The sequence below is a fragment of the Nipponia nippon genome, unplaced genomic scaffold, assembly GCF_047370975.1.
Source record: "Nipponia nippon isolate SJK-2023a ecotype South Korea unplaced genomic scaffold, ASM4737097v1 scaffold_10, whole genome shotgun sequence".
Classification (NCBI taxonomy): Eukaryota; Metazoa; Chordata; class Aves; order Pelecaniformes; family Threskiornithidae; genus Nipponia; species Nipponia nippon.
The window spans coordinates 14,197,003-14,221,486 of record NW_028262291.1 but is presented as its reverse complement, the minus strand read 5'-3'; the positions used below and the strand labels follow the sequence as shown (position 1 = coordinate 14,221,486).

The window sequence follows — 24,484 nt, the reverse complement described above, 5'->3', positions numbered from 1 at the left end:
TTTGTCAGAGTGAGCATTTACTTACTGTTATGTGGTGCTCTTGGAAACTGTTGAACTGAGAAGACTTTAACATGCCTACCAATCTACAGAATAGTTGCGGAACAAATACGATGCAGCATGTTTCCCCACGTTGTCTTGTCATTGTCTCAAACTCAACTTGAAAAGACATTTTGGATTTTTAGTGTTTACCAGAAGCATCGTAGGCTGAATAAGCATGAAGCTGCCAACCAGCTTGTGTTTTGGTTTTTTGAGTTCTCCGCTTTAGTAAACCCTGGCTCGTTTGGAACTGAATTGTATCACTTTATTTCTTGAGAGCCATCAGCCAGCCATTGGGTAGCGAAGGGCTTTATTTAACTAACGGCCTAAATTGGAGTAATGAGGAAAGCACGTAAAATTCCCATTACAGGTTCCCCTGAGCTGTGGAGTCTCTGCGTTGCTGCTGAATAAAGAGGCTCTCCGGGGTTTTGTCCCTGCGGCTTGCTCTGCCTGCTCTGACTGAGGGGCACCTGGTGCCCCTGGGGTTCAAGCTGAATGCCACAAAATTTGGGACAAACAGCGACTTCTCCAAGGATGTCTGGCAGGGCAGCCCAGGGAGTCGGTGCTTCCTAGGTGCAAAATGGGTGTGACGCTGTATTTTAAGCAATACGAGTTCAGCGTTATTTTTTTTCATTTTCCATGTTGGATCATTCTGTTACAATTATTCTCACTAATGAATACATTGACAAGGAAAAGAAACAAGTTTTTGGGCTGAACTCACAGTGGCTTCGTATTGTGCTCAATGTACTTTAAAAAAGACTAAAAATTTTCATCTTTTATTAATAAAAGCATGATGCTGTTTAGAACAGGCTTTAAACACTGTGTTGAATCCATTTAAATAGTCATGAAAATATTAAAATAATCGTGTCAGGGCTGCGTATTTGGTTTTAAGTACTAGACAAAGCTGCTTTTACTTCTTTTTCTATTCTATTATTATTTCTCTATTCCCCCCCCATTTATTTTTTCCGCCCCATTTATTCCCCCCCAATTTACTTCCCCCCCCCATTTATTTTTTTCCCCATTTACTTTATTTTTTTCCCCCCTATTGATTTATTTTTTAATTTTTGTTTTTTTGTTTGTTTTTAATTTTGGATTTTTTTCCTATTGCTATTTTTACGGAAGGTGTCCCGAGGGTTACTGATCCTCCCTCCTGCCTGCGCGGCAAAAACACGCGCCCGCTGCAGCGCTAACGTTACCTCCCACGGGGCCGTGACGTCAGAGGCGGAAGCTCCGCCTCCCGCCCTCGTGGCGGTCCGGCGCGCACCCTTTCCCCGCCCGCACGGCAACGCGAAAGGGGCGGGGCCGCCCCTTTCGCGTTGCCGTGCGGGCGAGAGGCGTGTCCCGCTGGGGCCGCCGTACTATCGTACTATCGATGTGGCCCGGGGAGGGAGCGGCTCCACGTCAGCCATCGCCGGAGCGGGATCGCCGCGGGCAGAGCTCCGCACCGGGCCCGACTCGACCGGACGGGGCCGGGCCGGGCCGTCGCGCCACCGGGTACGGAGCTTTGCGCCTGGGGAGCAGCGGCGTCAACGGGGCTGGGGGGCGCGGGGCGGTGGGGGGCAGTGGCGGTGCCGCCGCTCCGGCGGGGCCCGCAGGCCCGAGGCCTCACGGCCCCGCCAGCATCTTCCTGGTGGCTCCCTCAGGGGAGTCCCCGGCACCGCTGCCGGGGGGCCGCGGGCCTGCGGGGGCTCAGGGCCGCCTCGCGGTTTTGGGTGCCTTTGTGGCGCGGCCTCCCGGAGAGGTGCTGTGGTGTTCCGGTATTGTGGGTCTCGGAACTTATTCAGGGCAGTGTCAGGCAAACGGTGGCATCTGAATATTTTAAGTTTTAAATCGTAGGTAAATATGCCGGGGGTTTTGAGCAAAAAGTAATCACCTGGAAAATTAAGAGAGAAATCTCCCTAAGCTGGCTATAAATTTACTCGGGATTTTTTAATAAGAGTTTTTACTCTATATATTCTAGGCTGCCCATCAATTAAATCTTTTCTCAGGGTTTTGTTTCATAAGGTACCCAAGTTGAGGGTAGGAAGGCCCTACAGAGGGACCTGCACAGGCTGGATCGATGGGCCAAGGCCAACTGTATGAGGTTCAACAAGGCTCAGTGCCGGGTCCTGCACTTGGGTCACAACAACCCCATGGAAGGCTACAGGCTTGGGGAAGAGTGGCTGGAGAGCTGCCTGGCAGAAAAGGACCTGAGGGTGTTGGTCGACAGCTGGTTGAGTATGAGCCAGCAATGTGGCCAGGTGGCCAAGAAGGCCAATGGCATCCTGGCTTGCATCAGGAACAGTGTGGCCAGCAGGACCAGGGAAGTGATCAACTCCCTGCACTTGGCACTGGTGAGGCTGCACCTCGAGTACTGTGTTCAGTTTGGGGCCTCTCACTACAAGAAGGACATTGTGGGGCTGGAGCGCAAAGAAGGGCAACAAAGCTGGTGAAGGGTCTAGAGCGGTGAGGAGCGGCTGAGGGAGCTGGGGTTGTTTAGCCTGGAGAAGAGGCTGAGGGGAGACCTTATCGCTCTCTACAACTACCTGAAAGGAGGGTGTAGCAAGGTGGGGGTCAGTCTCTTCTCCCAAATAACACGTCATAGGACAAGAGGAAGTGGGCTCAAGTTGTGCCAGGGGAGGTTTAGATTGGAGATTAGGAAAAATTTCTTCACCAAAAGGGTTGTCAAGCACTGGAACAGGCCACCCAGGGAAGTGGTTGAGTGTAGATGTGGCACTTAGGGACATGGTTTAGTGGTGGACTTGGCAGTGCTAGGTTAATGGTTGGACTTGATGATCTTAAGGGTCTTTTCCAACCTAAATGACTCTATGATTCTAAGTTCATAAAGCTTCCCAAGGATGTAGCTGGAGAGCAGGGGTTGCTTTTTGTCTTCCTGTGTTGTATAAACTGTATAACTTTCAATTTCTATATTTAGGTACTCAGAAATTTTGTTGCTGAATAAGTAGAGTCACACCTACTTCTGTGTCTGTGGGATTCTCGTAAGATCAAGCTGCAATTTCAAGGCTTTGTGTTTTGCAATGAGGAAGACTTGGTGGTGGTTCTCCCTGCCAAGTCTTCCAGCCCTGCATTTTAGGAGAGCTGTTTTTCACTGCTGCTTTTCAGAGCCTAAAATACACTCCACATTTTCATGCTTCAGAGACCTGTTTGGCTGTGATTTTTGAGAGAATTTCTGCAGTTGAGGTCTCTGTATGAGTGAAGATATCTGGTCTAGTTTTTACCCAGATCTATTTTATGGTCTGTTTGAGTAGTTACTGGAGATGAAGGTGCTAGCTGCAGGCCTTTGAGGCAGGAGTTCTGGGTAAGAGTATGGAAAAAGTATACAAAAAGCTGCTACTGAGGCAAGAAAACAGTAGTATTTCTAAAAGTGAGCAGGAGTCGTTTATGTGGATATTTGTAAACAATGAGTTTAAAGGATCTAATCCTTAAAAATATAGAATTCATAACAGAAAGAGGCATTTTTAAAAAAAAAAGTATTAGAATTTTTTTTTTGTAGTAGTAGCTGCGGTACTGTTTTAATTATGCTGTTTTCTTGTGTAGAAAAAGGCTGCAGCCCAAGTTAGCACAATTTACCTGCTGACTGTTCAGCCTGAGGTTCTCTAGGTGCCTGCTTGATGAGAAGAGGGGCTTTGGACCCAGTGCCAGCTTGTGTAGTGTCTCAGCCGTTCATTCAGATGCTGCAATTCCATGTCCCACCTTCCCTGTCTTTCCTCAGAACTATTTGTGGGGCAGTGCTTTTAGCCAGGGTGGGAATGGGTGTTTGTTGTCTGTTGGATTTTCTTGTTTTTCTTACTGCTTCAAAAATAAGGTAGGAGTGGAGAATTTACAGGATTCACATCTCAAAAGTTGCCTGCACAGATAAAAGAGGTGATGGGGGTTAGGAGCTGGCGTCCCCAGACAATAACTTCTTAAACCGGCATGTTATTGAAAGCTTTATGTCTTGGAGGTATGGCCCTGCTCAGGATCATTGAACTTAGAGGAAAAGTGATCTGCAGTGAAAGCCTAACCTGGAGTTGGAGAGTTTAGTGTTTTCATCTTTATGTAAATCGCAACCTTTCATGCGAGTCATTTTGTTCAGTTCTGTTGGCTCTATTATTAGTTAGTAATAATAATTATATAAAACAAGTGTGCTATACACAGTATTAGACTGACGTGTAGTGTCGTAATTTAAAGCAAAATGGCATCTTCCTTGTTCTAATGGTTTGCTAAACTCAGTCTAAGACTTCCAGAAATTTAATAGCAATAAAAGCACAGAGAAAGTAATTTTTCTGTATTTTTTTTGGCACATTTTTTGTGGAAAATACAAAATTTCTACGTAATAAAAAGTAACAATTTTCTTTACTGTGCTTGTCAGTATGGTATCATAGCATTAACTGAGCGAGCTCAAACTTGAGGATTTTTCATTACTTAAGAAATGGAATAAAAAGTTTTATTTGATCCTAGATGTCTATTATATAAGGAAGAAACAAGCATAAGAATGAGGATTGAGCTTAATTGCTAATTTTGTTATCTAAACTGTCAGCCACACAGCAGCTTTTATAGATCTGTAACTTTCTCCTACTTTTTATAGTAAAAATACTTACTTTCCTCATTAGTGTCTAGCGGAGCAGTTAGACAGTAGAGTTGAGCTGGTCTGAGGATCCTTGGCCAGTCAAAGGGCAGCCTGCTTCCCTCTCCACCATGTTGTCTTTTCTCCCGTCCTTGGTTTCTGCTCTGTTGGATCTCGTATTCGTCTTCAGAGCTTCCCTCATAGGCTGATTCAACTTGTTAAACAAGCCAAAAACTCTTCCCTGTTTTTTTGCTGTGATGATTTTGCAGCTTGGGTCAGTTCACCAGGAGGGGCAGAGGACTGCAGGGTAGTAGGGGGTATATAGCCAGGATCAGGGAGGGAGTAGATGAGGGAGAAGCTGCTGCTTCCATTCAGCTGCAGTCAGGCGCCCATACACTTCTGTTATCTCTGATTGTGTCTAAGTATTGGAAAGGTTTCTTTCATTTACTTTTTTTTCTGTCTTTGGGAAATTTCATGGTCTTTGATTTTTGGTATTAACGGGATTATTTTAGCGTAACAGAAAATTGAGAAGGCTTTTGATGTGGCTTCTCAAGAAACCCAGCAATCCCTTCAAATCATTAAGTCAGTTTAGAAAACATTTTTATGTTGTTTGTAAATAAAATTTGTTAACTTTGGGATGGCTTTGTTTGCTTGTTTTTTAGGTTGTCTGATATTTGTGTCAAAATAATTCTTCCACTGAGAAAGCTTTTGTAACCAAGAACCATGACAGCTGCAGAGAACGTGTGTTACACGTTAATCAATGTTCCGATGGATTCAGAACCACCTTCTGAAATCAGCTTAAAAAATGACCTAGGCAAGTAATGGACGATGATTTGAAGGATACTCCATCTTCCCTGAATTATTCTCCTATTCTCTCATTGTGCCTTTCCTAGAATATTGTTTACATTTTATAAACTCAAACAAATCAATTTGATGTTTATTTTGTTCTGTTGATTTTTTAAATGGGTACATTCCTCTGTTTGCTGTGTTTTGAGAAACTTCATGATATGTATCTGATGTGTTTTGGGTTTGTTTGTGAGGTTTTTTTTTTCCCCTCCTCAGTTTGCAAAAATTTGAAATCTTTTTCTGTCTTTCTGTTTGAAGTAATACCTGTTTGCGCTTAGGCAGATTTAAGTAATGCAATGATAAGCAACAGGTTGTCTTAGTGCACTGCTGTATCTTGCTGGCAGAAATGGCAGTGTTAGTATTTAGTATACGTATGGCATCGGAGTGCATTGTGGTATCCTGGCATAAAAGGCTGTTTAAATTTAAGCATTGAAACAGTTGTGAAATTTGTTGAACTCCATTAATTCCAATATGTTGATCCTAGAATTAAGTCTGAACACCGTGCTTATTCTTTAAATATATCTTGCATCCTCTTTATCCTTTTAGTAGAAGTAAGGGTGTGAATTTTATTGAAATTCTATATTGCACTCCTTCAGAGGGGGTTTGTATCTTCTGACACTGAAGATCAGTATTGCTGTTAAACGGTGACATGTTAGCCTTCCTGATTTCATTTCCTCCTCCTCTAGAAAAAGGAGATGTCAAATTGAAGACAGAGGCCTTGAAGAAAGTAATCATTATGATTCTGAATGGTGAAAAATTACCTGGGCTTCTGATGACCATTATACGTTTTGTACTGCCTCTTCAAGATCATACCATCAAAAAACTGCTGCTTGTCTTTTGGGAGATAGTGCCAAAGACCACTCCAGATGGCAGGCTTTTGCAAGAAATGATCCTTGTATGCGATGCGTACAGAAAGGTAGCCCATTGTTTATTTCATTGCTTGTGTTCCTATGCTGGATCTTTGTAGAAAGCATATCATTTTGTGTTATTTAATGAATATAAAAATGATTTATGCTCAGCATTCCCTTCCTAACTCTTATGTGTCAGTGCTTCAGAGCTGGATAATTGTAGAAAACCAGCAGACCTACTGCCAAGGAATTTTTTATGCGTTCTTTTACTATTATGACTTTAAAAAAATCTAGTGCTCTTCGTTTCCAAGTCAGTGAACCTCAAAGATGAGGGGTAGCCTAATTACCGTCTTCATAGTGTCTTGGGACAAGCCATGGGTCATAAAAGGACACTATTTTTGGAATAACTTCATCGTGATGTATTTTGGACACTCCTTCACAAAGATAATAAAGTCCTTCAACTTCTTTGGGAATGGGTCGGAAGCAGATGAACTGATATACGCTTGAGGTTAGTATCCGGTGTGCAGGAATGCCTGCAGGGTGAGCTTTCACAGCTGTAGTAATCAGAGAAAACACATACAATGCAGAAAAAAAAAATCCCACAGGCTTTGTAAGTTTTACTACACAGAAATACGTGGTTTTAAATATTGTGGGGCAGCAGTGTTTTGAGAAGTTATTTCATGAGAAGACAGTGAGGTGCTGTTGTCAATGTTGGGAACTTGTACCATGAGAAAGCCGAGTGCGGGAGAAGGCTAGCAAGTGCATTCATCTGAGCTTATGATTAGGCTGAAGAGTCTGGCATTTCAAATATGTTTCTTGTTGATTTTAGGATCTTCAGCACCCAAATGAATTTATCCGAGGCTCTACTCTCCGTTTTCTTTGTAAGCTGAAAGAAGCAGAACTGTTGGAGCCTTTGATGCCAGCCATTCGTGCGTGTCTAGAACATCGTCACAGCTATGTGCGCAGAAATGCAGTTCTTGCAATTTACACGATATATAGGTAAATGCCAGAAACTATTTAAAGTCATGGATGCAGAAGATCAAGGCTAGCTTTAGTGATCTGGATAGTTTTTGAGATCTCGTAAACATTTATCAGTCGCTGGTGTAGTGCTTGGGGGTTGGTTGGTTTGTTTGCTTTTTTCCCCTCCTATCTAATAGACTTCTTTAGAAAAGCAGAAGGTGCTGCTGCTTCTTTCTCAAGTATGACTGAGGTCCTTATATTGCAGGTTAATTTGTATGGGCAGATGCCTTTCTTAATTATCTAAAGGTTATTAATAGTAATCATTGTCCACAACCATAAATATAGAAGAAACCTTGCAGGAATATGCATATATAAATTTATTTGAAGCAAGACGTTCTTCATGTACTGCAGTTGTATACTAAACATTATTGCAGTTGTTACCTGAACAGTGTGGCTGAATGTTACTATTAAACAGAAATCATTGATTGGGTAATGTCTTAGCTGTCATGATAACAAACTTAATTTTTTGAAGCTTCTTGAGTCTGTTCACAGTTTCAAATAGCTACACAAAAGCTATGTGTCACCGTTTTACGCCTTTTGAATTTTTGTAAATGCTTTTCTTTAGGATATGCACTTAAGCTTTAGGTTCTACTCCTTACCAGTAGTTCTTTTAATTATGATTTTTTTTTTTTTTTAAGAAATTTTGAACATCTTATACCTGATGCTCCTGAATTGATCCATGATTTCTTGGTGAATGAGAAAGATGCAAGCTGCAAAAGAAATGCATTTATGATGCTAATTCATGCAGATCAGGTAAGGATACTTGTCTTCAAACTCGCTTGGTTTAAATACTTGAAAATGTGCTAGGTAACTAGCCAGGAGTTTGTTGGTAGTATAAACTATTTATATTCATAAAAAAACATACATGGTAGTGTTACCCATTTGTGGAATATTTGGTAACTGAGAAAGTTAGAGTAGGTCTTCAGTGCTGTCTTCATTTTAAAGGAGAATTACTGTATTTGATGAAGGCATGTGTTGGTGCTGAAAACTGTAATTAGTTTTGCCAAGTGAGCTTAACCAGATTAAGAAGTGCTCCATTACCTACTGATTTATAGCTTTTGTAGTCACATGAAAAAGAAATGGCAATTTCTGTTTAGCGTTTTGGATTATTTGCTCTACAGGCAATTGCCTTTTGTGCCTGATTACCGTTAGTTTTGTCTATTTTTGCCATCTGTAGGCAGAATGGATTCATTTGCTCTTCAGATTTGCAATGTTTTCATAAATTGTTTTAAATTTCAAGTTGAAGGGTTGAATATATGCTGGTTTGTGTTTTGATTTTTAAAATGTGTTTTGCTTTAAAATATAGCTGAGTGAGCAAACAGAAAAATTTAGAATAATTTATCTTTTATTTGTATAGGATCGAGCTTTGGATTATTTGAGTACCTGTATTGACCAAGTCCAGACATTTGGTGACATACTGCAGTTGGTTATTGTTGAACTAATTTATAAGGTAAAAGGGAAGTGTTGTGGCATATTTAAAATAAATGTACATGTTAGATTATGTTAGACTGCTTTTTAAAAGGGATAGAACATTGCTGGAAAAAGTATTAAAGCTAGCATTTCATCTATGTCAGGAATATGTCATTGTTCAGTAGAGCTGAGTAAGATTTGTCTCTTGAAACAATAAACTGCTGAAGTGTGCACAGTATAGAGCAATATAGCTCACCTGATTTGCTGCCACGTGGACTGGGATGTGCCCTTCATTTTGATCTGGGATTTTAAGACCTTGTAGCATTGCATAGAATTGTCAATAATAGCTTTTTAAGAGCTTTTGTAATTAGATTTTTACAACTGTGAATGACACTTCTTATCCCCAGAAAAGGTTGTCACCTTTTGCTTAATCTTGTCTTTGTTGCAAGATAACGGAGCAGTTAAGCTATACAATTGCTATTTTCTATTTTCTTTATGTGCCAACTACACATTATTCTTCTTATCTAGGTCTGTCATGCAAATCCATCAGAGAGGGCTCGGTTTATTCGCTGCATCTACAACTTACTGCAGTCATCGAGCCCTGCAGTGAAGTATGAAGCTGCAGGTACTCTAGTTACACTCTCCAGTGCACCAACAGCAATCAAGGTATAAAAGTGGTGTTTTTAGTACCTTTTAGTGCACTGGAATGAATACTGTGTCCTGTACGGTTATACTTTGAAAGAGTGAAGGCTCTAGTAATATGGGGTGTTTAACACTTCATGTGTGAAACACTGTCTTAAAATATCTCTTAAAATTGGTCACAAAAAAAAGACTGCGACTGTATTTTTGCAGACCTGCAGCTGGTGGACAAGCTTGAATACTGTGCAAAGTGTTGTACAATAGTTGGTACCAACCTGCAGTCTTCTTGGCATACTTAGCAAAGCAGACTAAAGCTGAAGATTTGCAGAGATGGAATGACTTTCTTTACTCATAAATATTACTCTTTTCAGACCAGGGTGGAAACAAAGTGGTGAAGATTTACATTGATTACTGATTGACCTTGGGTTCCTAGAGTTATGTTTGTACAGCTGATTATTTGAGATCACGCAGAAATTTTGAACTTGTATGGAAATTTCAAAAATAGAATATGCAAGTCTAGATTTAGAGTAAAAGCATGGTAAATAGTAGTTTCAAAAGATCAGGAGGAGTATTAATTCCAACATTCTTGCTTTAGCGTAGTCACTTTTGTTGAGTAGCAATATTGTTCATAGAAACTGTCATTAAAACCATATGTAGATAGGCTAACACTGGCAACTGTTTTAAATTGCTTTTCATGCCCTGTTGTGTACTTAAGAGCTGACCCAAAGAATGCCAGGAAGTTTATCTCTTTACGACTTTCTTTGAATTTGAAATCAAGTCTGTGTATTGTAAGCTGATGCCGTTGTGAGCCTTCCTGTGTAATTTTTGTAACATGGTGGTGGAATTGATGTTTGCAGTGGACCAGAAAGCTTTAAAGACTGTTCTCAGGTTCATTTCTGTGCCAACTTTTTCAGTAGTTGCTTTAATAGTAATGTAGAAGGTGTCTTTTCCTGAATTTCTCTCAGAAATTTGTCCGTTTCTCCTCTTCATTACTTAAAAAATGTTTTTGATCCTTTTAATTTTAGGCAGCTGCCCAATGCTACATAGATTTGATTATTAAAGAAAGTGATAATAATGTGAAACTGATTGTTTTGGATCGGTTGATTGAATTAAAGGAGCATCCCTCCCATGAACGAGTGTTACAGGTATGTGAGCTGTCTCTGTTCCTGCAAGGTTATTGAAGGCTTTTCTTTCCTAAATGAAAGTTTCAGGTGTTGTGATGTATGGAAGAATGCACTTTTGCAGTTTAAATCTTCTGTTGATATGTTTTTGGTAAAAACATATTTGATGGACTTTTATGTTTATGACTTGCTGCTTTTATTGTCTGCCTAAGAATTAATAATGGCAAATGCTGTCTTAATTGTAAGACTTAATGATGTAGATTGTATGGTAGACTTTTATGTAAATGTAGAATGTATTAAATGAACACCGCGAAGTTCCTAATGCCTAGGATATCTTGCTTGTTTGTCAGTAGATTATATATTATGTATCCAGAAAGTCTTTGAAAATCATTGAGGACTGAAAAATAAATTGTATGAAAAGGAATTAATTTAAAGCAACAAAGTAGTTACCATTTTGTTATTGTTTCAGGATCTAGTTATGGACATCCTCAGAGTGTTGAGTACCCCAGATCTAGAAGTGCGCAAAAAAACCCTTCAACTGGCTCTGGATCTTGTCTCTTCAAGAAATGTGGAGGAGGTAAAATATATATTACTTTTGTTTCATTACACTATTTTTTATTCTTTGGAAAAATATGGGACTTTCTTCAATTTTATTTGATCTTTTCTGCAGCTTGTGATTGTTCTGAAGAAGGAAGTGATTAAAACTAATAATGTGACAGAGCATGAAGATACAGACAAGTATAGACAGCTGCTTGTTCGTACATTGCATTCCTGTAGTGTTCGGTTTCCAGATATGGCTGCAAATGTTATTCCAGTGGTATGCAAATGTTTAATTATATTGTCATTAAATATGTTCTAGCTATACCCAAAACCTGGACAATAACTGAAGCTGAGGTGTTTCTAATAGTGGCCTCACACGAAGCAATACTATTTTTACTCCTTAAAGAAATACAGGACTTTTGATGCTGTAGTTATTTGTCTTCTGAGACTTTGTTTTTAAATATTTTTAAAGAACATGAGCTGAAGAGTACCTTTACTTAAAAGTGAAATAATTTGTATCATTAGAAGAACAATTTGGGGATCATGATAATTGGTAATTGATTGGAATGTACTTAAGGTTGGTTGACTTCAGCTTTGTTTAACAGGAGATGTATATGCAGTTTTATTTTTCTGAATGTAGAAGGAAAATACTATTGTACAAACTTAGCTGTGCTGCTATTTGTGCTCATGTTCACTCTTTTTTGCTAGCTGATGGAGTTCCTTAGTGATAATAATGAAGCGGCAGCTGCTGATGTCTTGGAGTTTGTGCGGGAAGCGATCCAGCGATTTGATAACCTCAGACCTCTTATTGTTGAGAAGATGCTTGAAGTCTTTCACGCTATTAAATCTGTCAAGTGAGTCCAAATTGTGATATCAGACATTGGAGCATCCTGTGGCTCACTTGTGCTGAATGTATAGTCACTCAATATGTACCAAAATCCTTGCAACCCAGACACAAAGAATAACTGAAGCTGAGATATTTTGGGGGTAGATGATTTCTAGGTGCAACTTCCTTCTTGCCTACTTATACAAAAGATATATTGGGTGTTTGTTGCACTGAATGAAGAAAATATATTCAAATTTCATTTTTATGATGCAATTGATAATTGTATTTCCACTTGCTAGAAGATAGCATTGGCCAACTCTAAAGTGATATATTTGTTAAAATAAAGTTACTAAGGGACTATTGGAGCAGGAATTCGCACTTGTAGGCAGCTGAAAATACTTACTGTACATTTATTAGAAAACCCAGTCTAACAAAGAATGGGCATTGCAATCTGCAAAGCTTCTTTAGTACGTTTCAGGGCTCTAAAAACTTGGTTTTCTGATGGATCTGCAAAGATTAAGTCATATGAGAATTTCTCTGTATCAAGACACCACTCTGCCATTCTTACAATACACAGGAGACTCTGAATCCTATCTAACTCCATCGTCATCTCATTCAGTGGGGAAAAAAAACCTCTGAAGCTTTGCTATTTTTTTTCCCTAATCTTCATTCATGTTCTGGTTTTCCATTTTCTCCTTTATGAAGTAAAAATTATTTTGTCTCGGTTAACTGGAGAAATTACAGCTGACTTCATTCACATACAGTAGAGTCATTTCATTATGATCATAATGAAATTTAATTTTGTGAATATCAAGATTAACACAGAATAAATTCGTAGCAGAGAATATATCTCATTTGATATACTTGCTCATTCGTTTACTAAGGTTGCAAGGATGATTGTTCTTGATCAAACTTGCTTTCTGTCAGTTGCGTCCTTTTGAATTTGTCAAGACTGGCCTTTACTGCCTGACCATAAATCATTTCCCTTGATGCTAGTTTGAGTATATCATGAAAGCATTACTTTAAGTTACTGTTCTTGTCTTAGGATTTATCGAGGAGCTTTATGGATCCTTGGAGAATATTGCAGCACAAAGGAAGATATACAAAGTGTAATGACAGAAGTTCGCAGATCACTTGGAGAGGTGTGTTTACTTTGTTAGGCTAGCTCTTTGTGGTTTTACTTACTATTATGCAGTGTGTTTTCTAAGAAAAAGATATTTAAAAAAAATCACGTAAGATGCAAAGGGTTTTGAGCACTTGTGATATGTAATGGCGTGTGCACAAGAAATCTAAAGTAAAAACTAGGTAGCGTTTTGCATTCGTTATTATTTTTTTTAAGTAGCATACCTGAAGCTAGCATATACTGAGAATACCTGTTAAGAGGGGAGATGAGAAATTCCTTATTTCAGAAAATTATGGCAGCTTTAAGATAGGATTTAATTATATCCACTAACAAAGGAAGAGTGCTTTAAGTCTGAGTTGTTCTTAGAGGGATCTAAGACAATCTGTGCAATGTGAGCTTTATGCATTGGTAGGAGGCTTCTGTATATATTTCAACATCTGCCTATCAGTCTCCTCAAATTCTCTCAAAACTGTGGCACTGTAATTGACCTTTACTAACAAAAACCTTATCAATGCAGATAATTTTTATTAAAACCTTCTGCAGAACAAAAATACCTTTTTTTATATTGATTGTAACAATTGTTTCCTGTTTGTTTCTAGATCCCAATAGTAGAATCAGAAATCAAGAAAGAAGCTGGTGAGCTAAAACCTGAAGAAGAGGTGTCTGTGGGTCCAGCCCAAAAATTGGTGACAGAGATGGGCACTTACGCAACACAGAGTGCTCTCAGTAGTTCCCGACCTGCCAAAAAGGAGGAAGACAGGTATTTAAGATTTCAAATTAGGCCAGGAGTGACTTGGTTAATTTTTTTTTTTTTTAAGTGGCATTTTCTCTCATACAGAGTTTAGCGATTGAGGTAATTCCCTGTTTTAAGGTATGATCCCAAGTAGATGGTATCTGATAGGAAGTTGCCTAATTGCTTAGGATTTGTAATCAAAGCTTGCTGCATATCAAAAAGGACATTATTAATTATTGTTTCCTAAATTCTAGTTGATTCTTTGTAGTTTATACATAAGACCCCTCACAATTTTAAGTGGATACAGAGATATTGCCTTTAGATTAAGACATTTTTTTTTTCTTGATATCACCTTGCACTATTTAATATTTGCTATGGTTTATTTCATTGGTAACTAGAACAATTGCTGTATTTCCTTAATTACTGGGCTACTTCATCTTGACTAGTCATTATCATCTCAGGGCTACAATGAAATTATTATCCATTACACTTTTCACTTTACTCCCTATTCTGTGTGGAAATGGCTGTGTGACTTGTGAAATATCTCTGTATCTGGAAAATTACTTTGAGAGGGAAAAAAACCCCAAACTTCTGACACCTTTCAGGCTTGTTTTGTTTGTATAGTATGGATGTTAAGGTATGAAGATAAGTAGGCTAAAGAGTGTCATCCAAAACTAGTTTTCTGGTTATCATTTGTTTTTGCAGACCTCCGTTACGAGGATTCCTGCTTGATGGCGATTTCTTTGTTGCAGCTTCTCTTGCTACAACTTTAACTAAGATTGCTTTACGATATGTGTCACTAGTTCAGGAAAAGAAGAAACAAAATGTAAGTCATCTATTGTGTTTTCACTGTAGTTACAAAGAAGAGCTGGTTGTTGCCTCTTTTTTTTTAAACAGATAGGTTAAGTCCAAAGCGAAGTGCCAGTTATGTGATTGGATAATAATGATAATCTGGGTCACACGCAGGGCCTACTGCTTTCCAGCCACTCTATCTAGATAGTCTCTAAATCATGCTGCTTGGTTTCTAGATAAGTACTAAAAAAATAAGTAATCAAATCATAAAATCTCTGAACAGATTAACGTGCACCTTTTTGAAAATAAGTCAGAAATAAACATTTCTGTAAAGCTGTGTAAAATGCAATAACCTCCTTCCATTCTCTTTCCTTTCTCCTCCTTCTCAGTCCTTCATTGCTGAAGCTATGCTGCTGATGGCCACTATTCTGCATTTGGGAAAGTCTTCTCTTCCCAAGAAGCCGATTACGGATGATGATGTGGATCGTATTTCCTTGTGTCTGAAAGTTTTGTCAGAATGTTCTCCTCTCATGAATGATATTTTCAACAAAGAATGCAGGCAGTCCCTCTCTCATATGCTGTCAGCCAAGCTAGAAGAGGAGAAGCTTTCCCAGAAGGTGAGCTATTCTAAGTGTGTAACCATAAACACTTGGAATTTTGTATGGATGTTCTCATTGAAGCAGGTCCCCTGGTGAAGAAATGTCGTCATTTGACTGTGTGTAAGTCAGCCGTTATTTGACTGTGTTTCTGTGCTAAGGAACTGAATTCATCGTGAATGCTTGAATATCTCTCTTCCTGCAGAAAGAATCTGAGAAGAGGAATGTGACGGTTCAGCCAGACGATCCCATTTCCTTCATGCAGCTTACTGCTAAAAACGAAATGAGCTCAAAAGAAGACCAGTTTCAGCTTAGCCTTCTTGCAGCAATGGGAAACACACAGAGGAAAGAGGCTGCTGATCCTCTTGCATCCAAACTTAATAAGGTAATGTGAAAGTCAGTGTTTTAATTATATACACTTTGTGCTGCTTATGCACAGGGAATTGCAGGCTGGAGCTGATGAACCAGGCTATGCTGGTTGATTGGAAGGACCCAGGTATTTCCTGGTTAGGATCAGGAGAAAGAGAAAAACCCTTGTGCTTGAAGTTGTTACCTTCTTCACATGGGATGGGAAGAATAAGGAGGAGACTTGGAGAGTGCTGAGCTGGTGGGATGTGGAGAAAAAATTAAGATTGTTTGCTGGTCTGAAGAGCCTGGTAAGGTTCACAGGGAAGAGAGCAAGGATGTCACAAGTGATTAAGAACCCCTTTCTTGCTTTGGCTGCCATATCCTATTGCCAAGTGCAGTGCATCCTCGTTTTTCTCTTTATACCTTTTTTTGCTGCTGGTTACCAGGACCTGCAGAGAAGGTCCAAAGAGAAAAAAAATCTCTTAATTCATTTATTAGTTAGGGTTAAAAAACCAGACTTTTATTATATTATTTAAATAAATTCTGGATGAATTCTTTTTACTGTTAAAAGTTACCTTTTCATTGTAAGTCAGCATTTCTTTGTCCTGCTGATCTTTTTAAGAATAAATGGCATTACAGTCCATATTTTAGGAACTTAGTGAATTCAGTTCAGAATACATTTCGTCTGGAAAGGTTTTACAATTGTAGTGTGTACAGAAAAGGACACATGAAGGAAGGATGCAGTTAAATTTACTTGTATGAATAATATGGACAGTCACTGTGTGTTTAGCTATAAGTCGATTAAATCTGTTTATTTTGGAAGACTTATGCATGAACTTGAGATTTCCTAAACATCACAACTTCTTCAAATACTATTTCTAGACAAAACTTGTGGTGATTGTTTGCAGTGTTTTTTCCAATTTTCTTTTTATTTTTTTCCCTTTTTTCTTACTAGTAAGTTAGTTCTGTGAAATTAAAAACTCTTGGCACACCTGCTTGATTTGGAGGCTCATATTAAAGAGTAATGGATTTAATTGTAATTTATTCTTATTTTTTGTCATTGTTTGACATGATTCCATGTTTTAAACTGGCTTAGGAGAAGAAAAATACCTTAAACTCTTCTCTTGCACAGGTTACTCAACTGACAGGTTTCTCAGACCCCGTCTATGCAGAAGCATATGTCCACGTCAATCAGTATGACATTGTGCTGGATGTGCTTGTGGTCAACCAGACCAGTGATACTCTGCAGAACTGCACTCTAGAACTAGCTACGCTAGGTAAGGAGTACTGGTGGAAACAAAGCAACTGTTGGGCAGCAGTGAGGTACTGGGGATGGACGCCTAGTTGTAAGGAGTTTCTGAAACACTTCTAAATACTTAGGAATTTGTGCCAGCTAGTTGCCATTTTCAAAGGATGTTTCGGAATGCCTTTAAAGATATATTTTTCTTCTAAAAAGTGGAAGACTTGTATCGACTGGTACTGACGGTACTATCTGGCAATAAAAAACGTAGTCAGATTTTGAACTTTTTCATGCTTTTTCCACTAGAAAAATAGCATTCCATTTCCCCTTCTTCTCCCTTTTTCCTGAAATATGGACAGTTTTTTTGATATACTTATTCCCCATTGTGCTGTTACCATAGAGCAAGAGGACAAAATCCAAACTGGAATGGAGCAAATGTCAGGGAACAGAAAGCCATATGCCCTAGGTGGTTCTTGCACTCAGCCTGAAGTACTTAAATACTGCAGTTACTCAGCTGAAACTGTTCCCTGTACCAACAGCTGTACCAGAGGCTTGCTTGAACAATACTGAGGCTTCATTAGCTTCTTTTAGGGGAGGGGCTGGAGCAGATAATCCAAGAACAGTAACCAGTTTCCTGTTAGTTATCTCTTGTTTTGGCAGTCAGCAGTTGAAATATGTTTACAACATACTAGGAGAACGTTATATACTTTTATTTAATGTAAATATGACTGGAGGGGCATAACCTTCCTCCTAATCTTTTGTAAATCATTTGATCAGACCAATGATGGAGATAAATAAAACTAATATATTACTTAATAGGTTGTAATTTTCTATTTATCAGTTAACAAAAGTGGAATTCTGTATTTCCCAGTTGATGTCTTCAGATATATTGCAAAAACTGACTTGATGCATCACTCTCCTGTGTAGAGCTGATGCTGTTCACACTGTGTTCTCAAATTGCACAGTTTGATAGAATTACAATTGCTTGCTAAAGGATTAGGAAAAATACATCTCTTACTGTTTCCTGGGAACAATTACATTCAAAATCAAGGTGATACTCTGACCTGTTTATAAACAGCTTAGTGCATGTAATACTGAACGTTGAACTTTGGTTTTGAGACACTTGACTGTAGGATTAGGTATTATGTTGTCAGTGATTAAAGCACAAGGTAGAATTAACCATTTCCTGATTGTTAAAAATTTAATACTAGACTCAATCCGAAGCCCATTTAAGTCAGTATTTACATTTGTTTTCATTGGGGTTTGGGTGAATACACTAATATTTTAACTGAAATCTTTAATGTAATATAAATTAATTTGTCTTGCAGGTAGCAAACTGTAAAAAAGCCAACCAAACAAAAAAATTCCAAATCAACTAATACCTTTATTGTAGTATTTAGTGCAAATTTGTAGACATTAGACTTGAATGACAAGAAAATAAAAAATTCTCTTCCAAAAGCTAAACTCATTATGTACTGCTAATGTTCCCTCATCCTCATCTCCCAATTTCTTTACACAGGTGACTTGAAACTTGTTGAAAAACCATCTCCTCTGACACTTGCTCCACATGATTTTGCAAACATTAAAGCTAATGTCAAAGTTGCTTCAACAGAAAATGGAATAATTTTTGGTAATATTGGTAAGTAAACAATTTAGTATGCAAACTTAACATTAATGTGTAGCATTTCTTAACTGCTTAATGAGCTCAAAAATACTTCAAACACTTCATACTAGAAAAGGAAATTAAATGATCTACAGTGTATGAATACTTTGTAATGATTTTTGAAAAATTTATATCACTTTTACTTAAAATCATAGTAGAGCACGGTACCTTTAGAATGATTGTCAGCATGATACTTGAACCCAAGCCTCTGAATTTGAAATGAGCTAGGCAGCTTTGCCTGAAAGACCAATACAGTTAACTCAAAGTTCTGTGGCAACTGGGTAAAGCACTTGAAGAGGACAGAGGTCAGCAGTGAGACTGAGCAAGTGTTGACTATTGTTAACTGGCAGGAGGTAACTGAGCACTCTTATTTAGTGCAAATTCACTTTTTTTAAACATTAAGGTGGTTTGTGTTTTATATTGCAGTGTATGACGTCTCTGGAGCAGCCAGCGACAGAAACTGTGTGGTTCTCAGTGATATTCACATTGACATCATGGATTACATCCAGCCTGCTTCTTGTACGGATGCGGAGTTCAGACAGATGTGGGCAGAATTTGAGTGGGAAAACAAAGTTAGTTTTCTTGTTTGTATGTTATTGGGGGTTTTTGTTGAATGAGGTATAATTCTGTTTCTTGTTTCTACATCAGCTCATTACATCAATATTACCTCTTGCGATATAAACCTCATTCAACATCCGCATTGGATGTTGGCCTCAAGTAACTCGTTCTCTTATTGTTATCTTATCTGTTTCATAAGCTTAGTGATGCAATAACTATTTTTTTCTTAGAAAAGAGGTATGTGCATTGAGCCTTACCTCCTGTACAGAAGGTGCGCAAATTGCTTGGTGATTGCTTTGTATTTCAGCTCAAAGGTGAGATCGCAACAAGTATAAGTTTATGCTGAGACTGCAGAATTAGTCATGCTGCTTACCCTCTCCAGTTCTGAATTATGTTGTCTTTTGGTTTTTTGTTGTGGTGTTGTGGTTTCCTTTTTTTTTTTTTTTTTTTTAAATCATAGAATGTTTTGGGTTGTAAGGGACCTTTTAAAGTTCATTTAGTCCAACCCCCCTGCCATGGGCAGGGACATCTTTTACCTTATTACTTTGCAATACAGCTGTAGCATACAGAGTGGTTGTGGATGCTACATAAGACCAACAAAATGGTAGGTACACTTAATATTAGAGGGTGCCCAAAGTGTTGGTTACAGGCCTGTTAAAAAAGGGTTTAAGGGAGATAATCTCATGCAACAGAGCAACATAGAGTAGAAACACTAAAACAGAATGGGAGATATTTTACGCAAACTGTAGCCTTGTTTGCTACGTGTATTTACATGTATTCACTTGAGAGGGGATTTAAGTTCCCTCAAAGGGGACTTGTAAACAACAAATTTTAATCCATAATATGTGAAGCCTTAGCAGTTTGTACACTACTAAAAGATGTGTAAAAAGCAATTTAAACAAGACCCACAATACCTATTATGAGGAAGCCAACACAGCCCAGAGAGCTTTTTTGTTAGAAGGGAAATAGGAAAGTAATTTTTATCATTGGTTAAAAGCAAGCTTTTGGACTAGATACCACTTTTTATTGTGCTGGCAATGTGTAAACTATATTCAGACAAGAAATGTACTATTTGCTGTAGAGAGTCTGCGTGTCCAGCGGAGTATCATATTCACCTAATACACCTTAGAAACCATGGTCCTAGCATGGAGTTCCCACCCTTTAACAAGTGGATGGCAGGAAGTGAAGACTTTGTATGATGCCACCACATAATGTGATTTGGAGCTAGCTTACTGAATGTGGTGTTCCTCAAGGAGAAATGTAGCGGCAGTCGTCTTTATAGAGCCCTGAAGAAGAGATGGTTTCAGAAATGCCTGAGATGCTAATTAAAGTAATTGCCATTTTTTTTCCCTTCTTGAAGGTTACAGTGAATACTAACATCATTGATCTAAACGAATACTTACAGCACATACTGAAGTCAACCAATATGAAATGCCTGACTCCAGAGAAGGTGAGCTATTTGCTTGAAGACTTTTAGACACCCTCTTTAGTTTCTGTGCTTTAATTTGTTTAGCATTTGTTATAAATATTATTGGAGATGCTTGTTTACAATATGAAATAGTACATATGCTTCCAAGTTTTTTAAATGAGTGCTCTGAAATGAGTAAAAGCAAGTTAATGTTATTAAAATTCTGTGTTGCTTAATCACTTGAGCTATTTCTCACCCAACTAGAAAATCAGAATATCTGTTTTAATTTGTAGTAGCTAAGCTGTAGTATAGATTTGATGGAACCATATGTTTTTATACAGGTTGGTGGGGTTTTTTGGTAGCTCCAAGTTCCTTCCTTCTCTGTCAAAATTTACATTTCTTTTGCCAATTTAGCCTTTTTGTTGTAAAACAAAATATATACATATACAATAGCTATTTGCTTTTAAGATATAATACATATAATAGCTATTAGCTAATATACGTATAGTAGCCAAAATAGGTATAGTAGCTATTGCTACTATTTAGCTTCTTCACCATTTTGCTGTTCCTTAAATCAGACCAGAAAATGCCATCCTACCTTGTTTTGATGAATATTGTAGATTGCGTATCTTTCAATATTAATTTTAGAAAAAGGCCACCACTGTTACCCATTGCATGATTCTCACATTTTAAAAAAAGTTGTGTGCAAAGAAAGCAGTTTAAATGTTAAATACTGATATCTGCCTAGCTATACGTAGGATGAATTAAAATGTATTTAAAGGATTTTGGCCTTTCTAAAGAGTTCAAATGTGCTTTTTGTAGGCACTTTCTGGTTATTGTGGCTTTATGGCGGCCAATCTTTATGCACGTTCCATATTTGGAGAAGATGCACTTGCAAATGTCAGCATTGAAAAGCCAATTCATCTTGGACCAGAGGCACCTGTCACTGGTCACATACGAATCCGTGCAAAGAGTCAGGTAATGTGGCTTCTATTTAGAGCACTGTCTCTCCTGTCTCACTGTCTCTCTGCATTATCACAAAATAGGCCTATGGGCCAAGTTTTTCTTATTTTATCCATAGCAGTGCAAATAGGATAGTATACTTGATTTGCTTTTAAATAAAGAGCAAATGCTCCCCAAGGTTCCATGATCTGTTTCAATCTCATATAACAAGGAAATTTTATGTATGTAACTGCTGTTCACTGGTTCTTTTTAAAAAGAACAAAACAAACCCCTGAGTCTTTCAGTAGAATTATTTTCTAAAGGTACATCTATGAGTCTGCTTTGGATTTTAGAACTTCTACCTTCTGACTAAAAAAACGTACAAAATTTGGAACTGTTTAATAACAAAACAGCTAGTGTACCAATAAAAGTATTTTAAACAGCGTACAATAAAGGACTGCCTGAGAATTTTCACATTCATCACATAAAACCATTTAGTTCATGTGATGTCAGTGTAAAGATTTCAGAGTGGTTTAATTAATGTTTGTGATATGTTTTCAGTGGCATTTTTACATAAGACTGCATTCAATTATATATGCTAGCTTAGTTTCATCTTGAGATCATTCTGTTGTTGATTAGGTGGATTTATTTGTATGGTTTCTTTTGAGATTTCTTCAGTTTCTATGCAATATTAATACGGTTCTGTGATTAAATTATTTTCTATAGCTTTAGTGCATTGAGTGCTAGTATCAGCACTGAGACTTGCAACAGCTGAATTTCAGTAACTGGATTGACAGTTGTAATTTCTTCAGTGGCTGCATACTTCCAACTGGTGGGAGGTCAAAAGGCTTACATTTTTTTATTTTTCTGCCTTTTGTATTGGTAACAGATTTAGCAGTTGCTAGCTCAAATTTAAGTTTTATTATTTCAATAATATATGCAAATCTAGCCTTTACCTAGTGTTAAGAAGGTGTGCACTATAATGGCTATAAATAATTGAACAGTTAGAAATACTTTAATTTCCATGCCACTAACTTCATAGATTTCTGTATATGGAACTTCCACTTTAATATAGATAAAGTTGTTTTGAAGTTTCTGTGTCATGAATGTCTTCTTTCTTTTCCTTACAGGGAATGGCCCTGAGTCTTGGAGATAAGATCAATCTGTCTCAGAAGAAAACAAGTTTATAAACTTTACTAATGTCTTTTCAGGTCTTTTACAATTTAACCTTAGGTATGTGGCTTTTGGGATCCAGAACATCTTATATTCTTCAGTGTTCTGTAATTGTAGAAGCCAAGCTTTTGAGCTGAAAGCATTCCAGCAGAGAATTTTTAGGTTCTCCATGATTGATACTGAGCAAAATTCTAACTCTCCAGATTTTTTTCTTTGTCCTGGAAGTCATGTTTTCTTTGTCTCTAATATATACTGATGCTCACAGTACAATAAACAAATTATGCCAGTACTGTTTTGTCTGTAAATTATAAACTCTGTTTTATTTGATCAGTATTGAATATCTGGCGGGGTATTTTGATACTCTTAAGAAAGTGGGAGTGTGTAGTAGCTTAAGTGTTTACAGTAATGACTAGGTCTGGATTGTGGGAGTGTGTGATCATAACTCTTAAAATACTCTGGTATACCTAGGAGAATATATATATTTGACAACTAAATCAAAGGCTGTTTCTAAACAGTCAGGTTAGAATTTTTTTTTTTTTCAGTTCTAACTGGTTGGTTTAGTAATGTAATCACTTGGCACAGACAAGCTTGTAATATCAGAAAAGAGATTGTCAAAATTCAGCTCCTTCCAGCAAGTAGTAGAACCTTAAACTTGGTTTCTGAAATGCATTCCTCATAGCATTATCATGAGTAACATAACATTGCTGGTGGTGGTCTTATTTTTCAGTTAACACAGAAAAGACAGCCAAGTGCAATATTAAAGCTGTAACAGCGTAAGCAGTATTTTCAGTGAACGCAGCCATTAGCTACGTGTGTAAGCTCAGGAAGGAAGGATTCAGACTGATTACGATCTTGCAGTGAATTGAACCAAGTTGAGGAATTGCGGAAAAGGAAGAATTGTGAGTGAATGTCAGGTCAGGATGTCGAAGTGAGTTAACACCATTTGGCTACTAAATGTTATGAAAATTAGCAGTACATTAAAACATATAACCATTAGATTGAAAATACTTTTAGCTGAATCTGTTAAGCATTAGTTCTGAATTTGTTAAATTGTTGCAAGCAATTAATTCTACAGAAGAGTCCCCAGGGCAGAAAGTCCTGCTGCTGAAGTTGAACAGCTGTGTTCTGCTCCAGTAGGACAGAAGAGAACTGAGTTAGTATCCTGAGTAGCTGATTCCCAAAACATTTAAGACCTCAGTGATGAAAATACCTATTTTCCACTCTGAATAAGCACAGGAAGGAGCACACATGTAAATTCTGAAATGAAAGAGTCTTGGCTGCTGTATTTTTAAATCTGGCTAAAGGATAGCCCTAGAAGTACAATGCAAAAACTGAGCTAATAAGTGACATTCGTATAAATATTTCATTACCTGTTCCTCCCAATACTACTTTTTGCCAGCTAGCTTTGGTCTGTTCTTATAAGCACTAGATTCACTTTTTATTCCAATCCTGTTCTTAAGCTTAGGTGCTAGAAGAAAATAGTTTGTCCGTAGTAAAAAGTGGGGCAGATCTGTCAACAGCTAAAACTTTCCACTGATGCAGCTGTACAATTCTGAATTTTTAGTACATAAAAATCATAAAATCAATAGAAGTCTGCTGGCAGTAGTTATTTTTTAAGCCATTAGCCATCAAAGCCATGCTGTATCCAACAGTACAGAAGTCTGTGTTGCTGTACTCCAGTGTGCACACCTCTGTTAACAAGCCTGTACACCTGCTAAGGCTATGTCTTTTGTTAAATATCCTAGATTCAAAATATGTGACTTCCAAAGCTATGGTGTGTTTATTTTACTATTTTCTCATAGGCACACACCTCACACCTATGACATACAATAAGAAAAAGGAAGGGGTCTTAGATAAGCAAGGCTGTTGCCATGAGTTTGTCTGAGCAGGGAAAAAAACTTTAAAGCAGCTTCTGAAGGCTCTGATTACCTTGTGGACTTCTGTGAGCATTAAATATGGTCATGAAATGTACAGGTCACAGTAATGTATGTTTCAGGTATAAGCAGTAGATATTGTAGTAGACATATTATGATGATGTGAGTTTTAAAACCTTTACCTGCTATAGTGGGGCATATC

General features: G+C 38.0%; 1 protein-coding gene across 3 annotated transcripts; it reads left to right on the top strand.

Annotated features, from left to right (window-relative positions):
• The first annotated feature begins 1,360 nt into the window (after positions 1 to 1,360).
• On the top strand, positions 1,361 to 22,697 carry COPB1 (coat protein complex I subunit beta 1). 3 transcript variants are annotated; one of them, XM_087745593.1, is made up of 22 exons: positions 1,361 to 1,530; positions 5,245 to 5,396; positions 6,115 to 6,344; positions 7,106 to 7,275; positions 7,935 to 8,049; positions 8,654 to 8,746; positions 9,235 to 9,372; positions 10,371 to 10,490; positions 10,936 to 11,043; positions 11,137 to 11,283; positions 11,715 to 11,860; positions 12,878 to 12,974; positions 13,555 to 13,715; positions 14,394 to 14,514; positions 14,870 to 15,097; positions 15,282 to 15,461; positions 16,557 to 16,701; positions 18,184 to 18,303; positions 18,754 to 18,899; positions 20,246 to 20,335; positions 21,116 to 21,271; positions 22,366 to 22,697. In XM_087745593.1, exons 2-22 carry the CDS (start codon positions 5,306 to 5,308, stop codon positions 22,423 to 22,425), a joined length of 2,862 nt encoding a protein of 953 aa, XP_087601719.1. In that variant the 5' UTR covers positions 1,361 to 1,530; positions 5,245 to 5,305; the 3' UTR covers positions 22,426 to 22,697. The 3 variants fall into 3 exon arrangements, with proteins under 3 accessions (XP_087601719.1, XP_087601721.1, XP_087601720.1); XM_087745595.1 differs by lacking the exons at positions 1,361 to 1,530; positions 5,245 to 5,396 and adding an exon at positions 6,635 to 6,784 and having other exon boundaries at positions 6,223 to 6,344; XM_087745594.1 differs by lacking the exons at positions 1,361 to 1,530; positions 5,245 to 5,396 and adding an exon at positions 6,571 to 6,784 and having other exon boundaries at positions 6,234 to 6,344.
• The last annotated feature ends 1,787 nt before the right edge of the window (positions 22,698 to 24,484 follow it).

What these genes read in the sequence shown, in the direction of transcription:
- COPB1 (XM_087745593.1), top strand. Translation starts at nt 5,306, where the DNA reads ATGACAGCTGCAGAGAACGTGTGTTACACGTTAATCAATGTTCCGATG. An exon ending in CAGCTTAAAAAATGACCTAG is followed by an intron (nt 5,397 to 6,114) that starts GCAAGTAATGGA and finishes CTCCTCCTCTAG; the next exon opens with AAAAAGGAGATGTCAAATTG. An exon ending in CTGCAAATGTTATTCCAGTG is followed by an intron (nt 11,284 to 11,714) that starts GTATGCAAATGT and finishes CTTTTTTGCTAG; the next exon opens with CTGATGGAGTTCCTTAGTGA.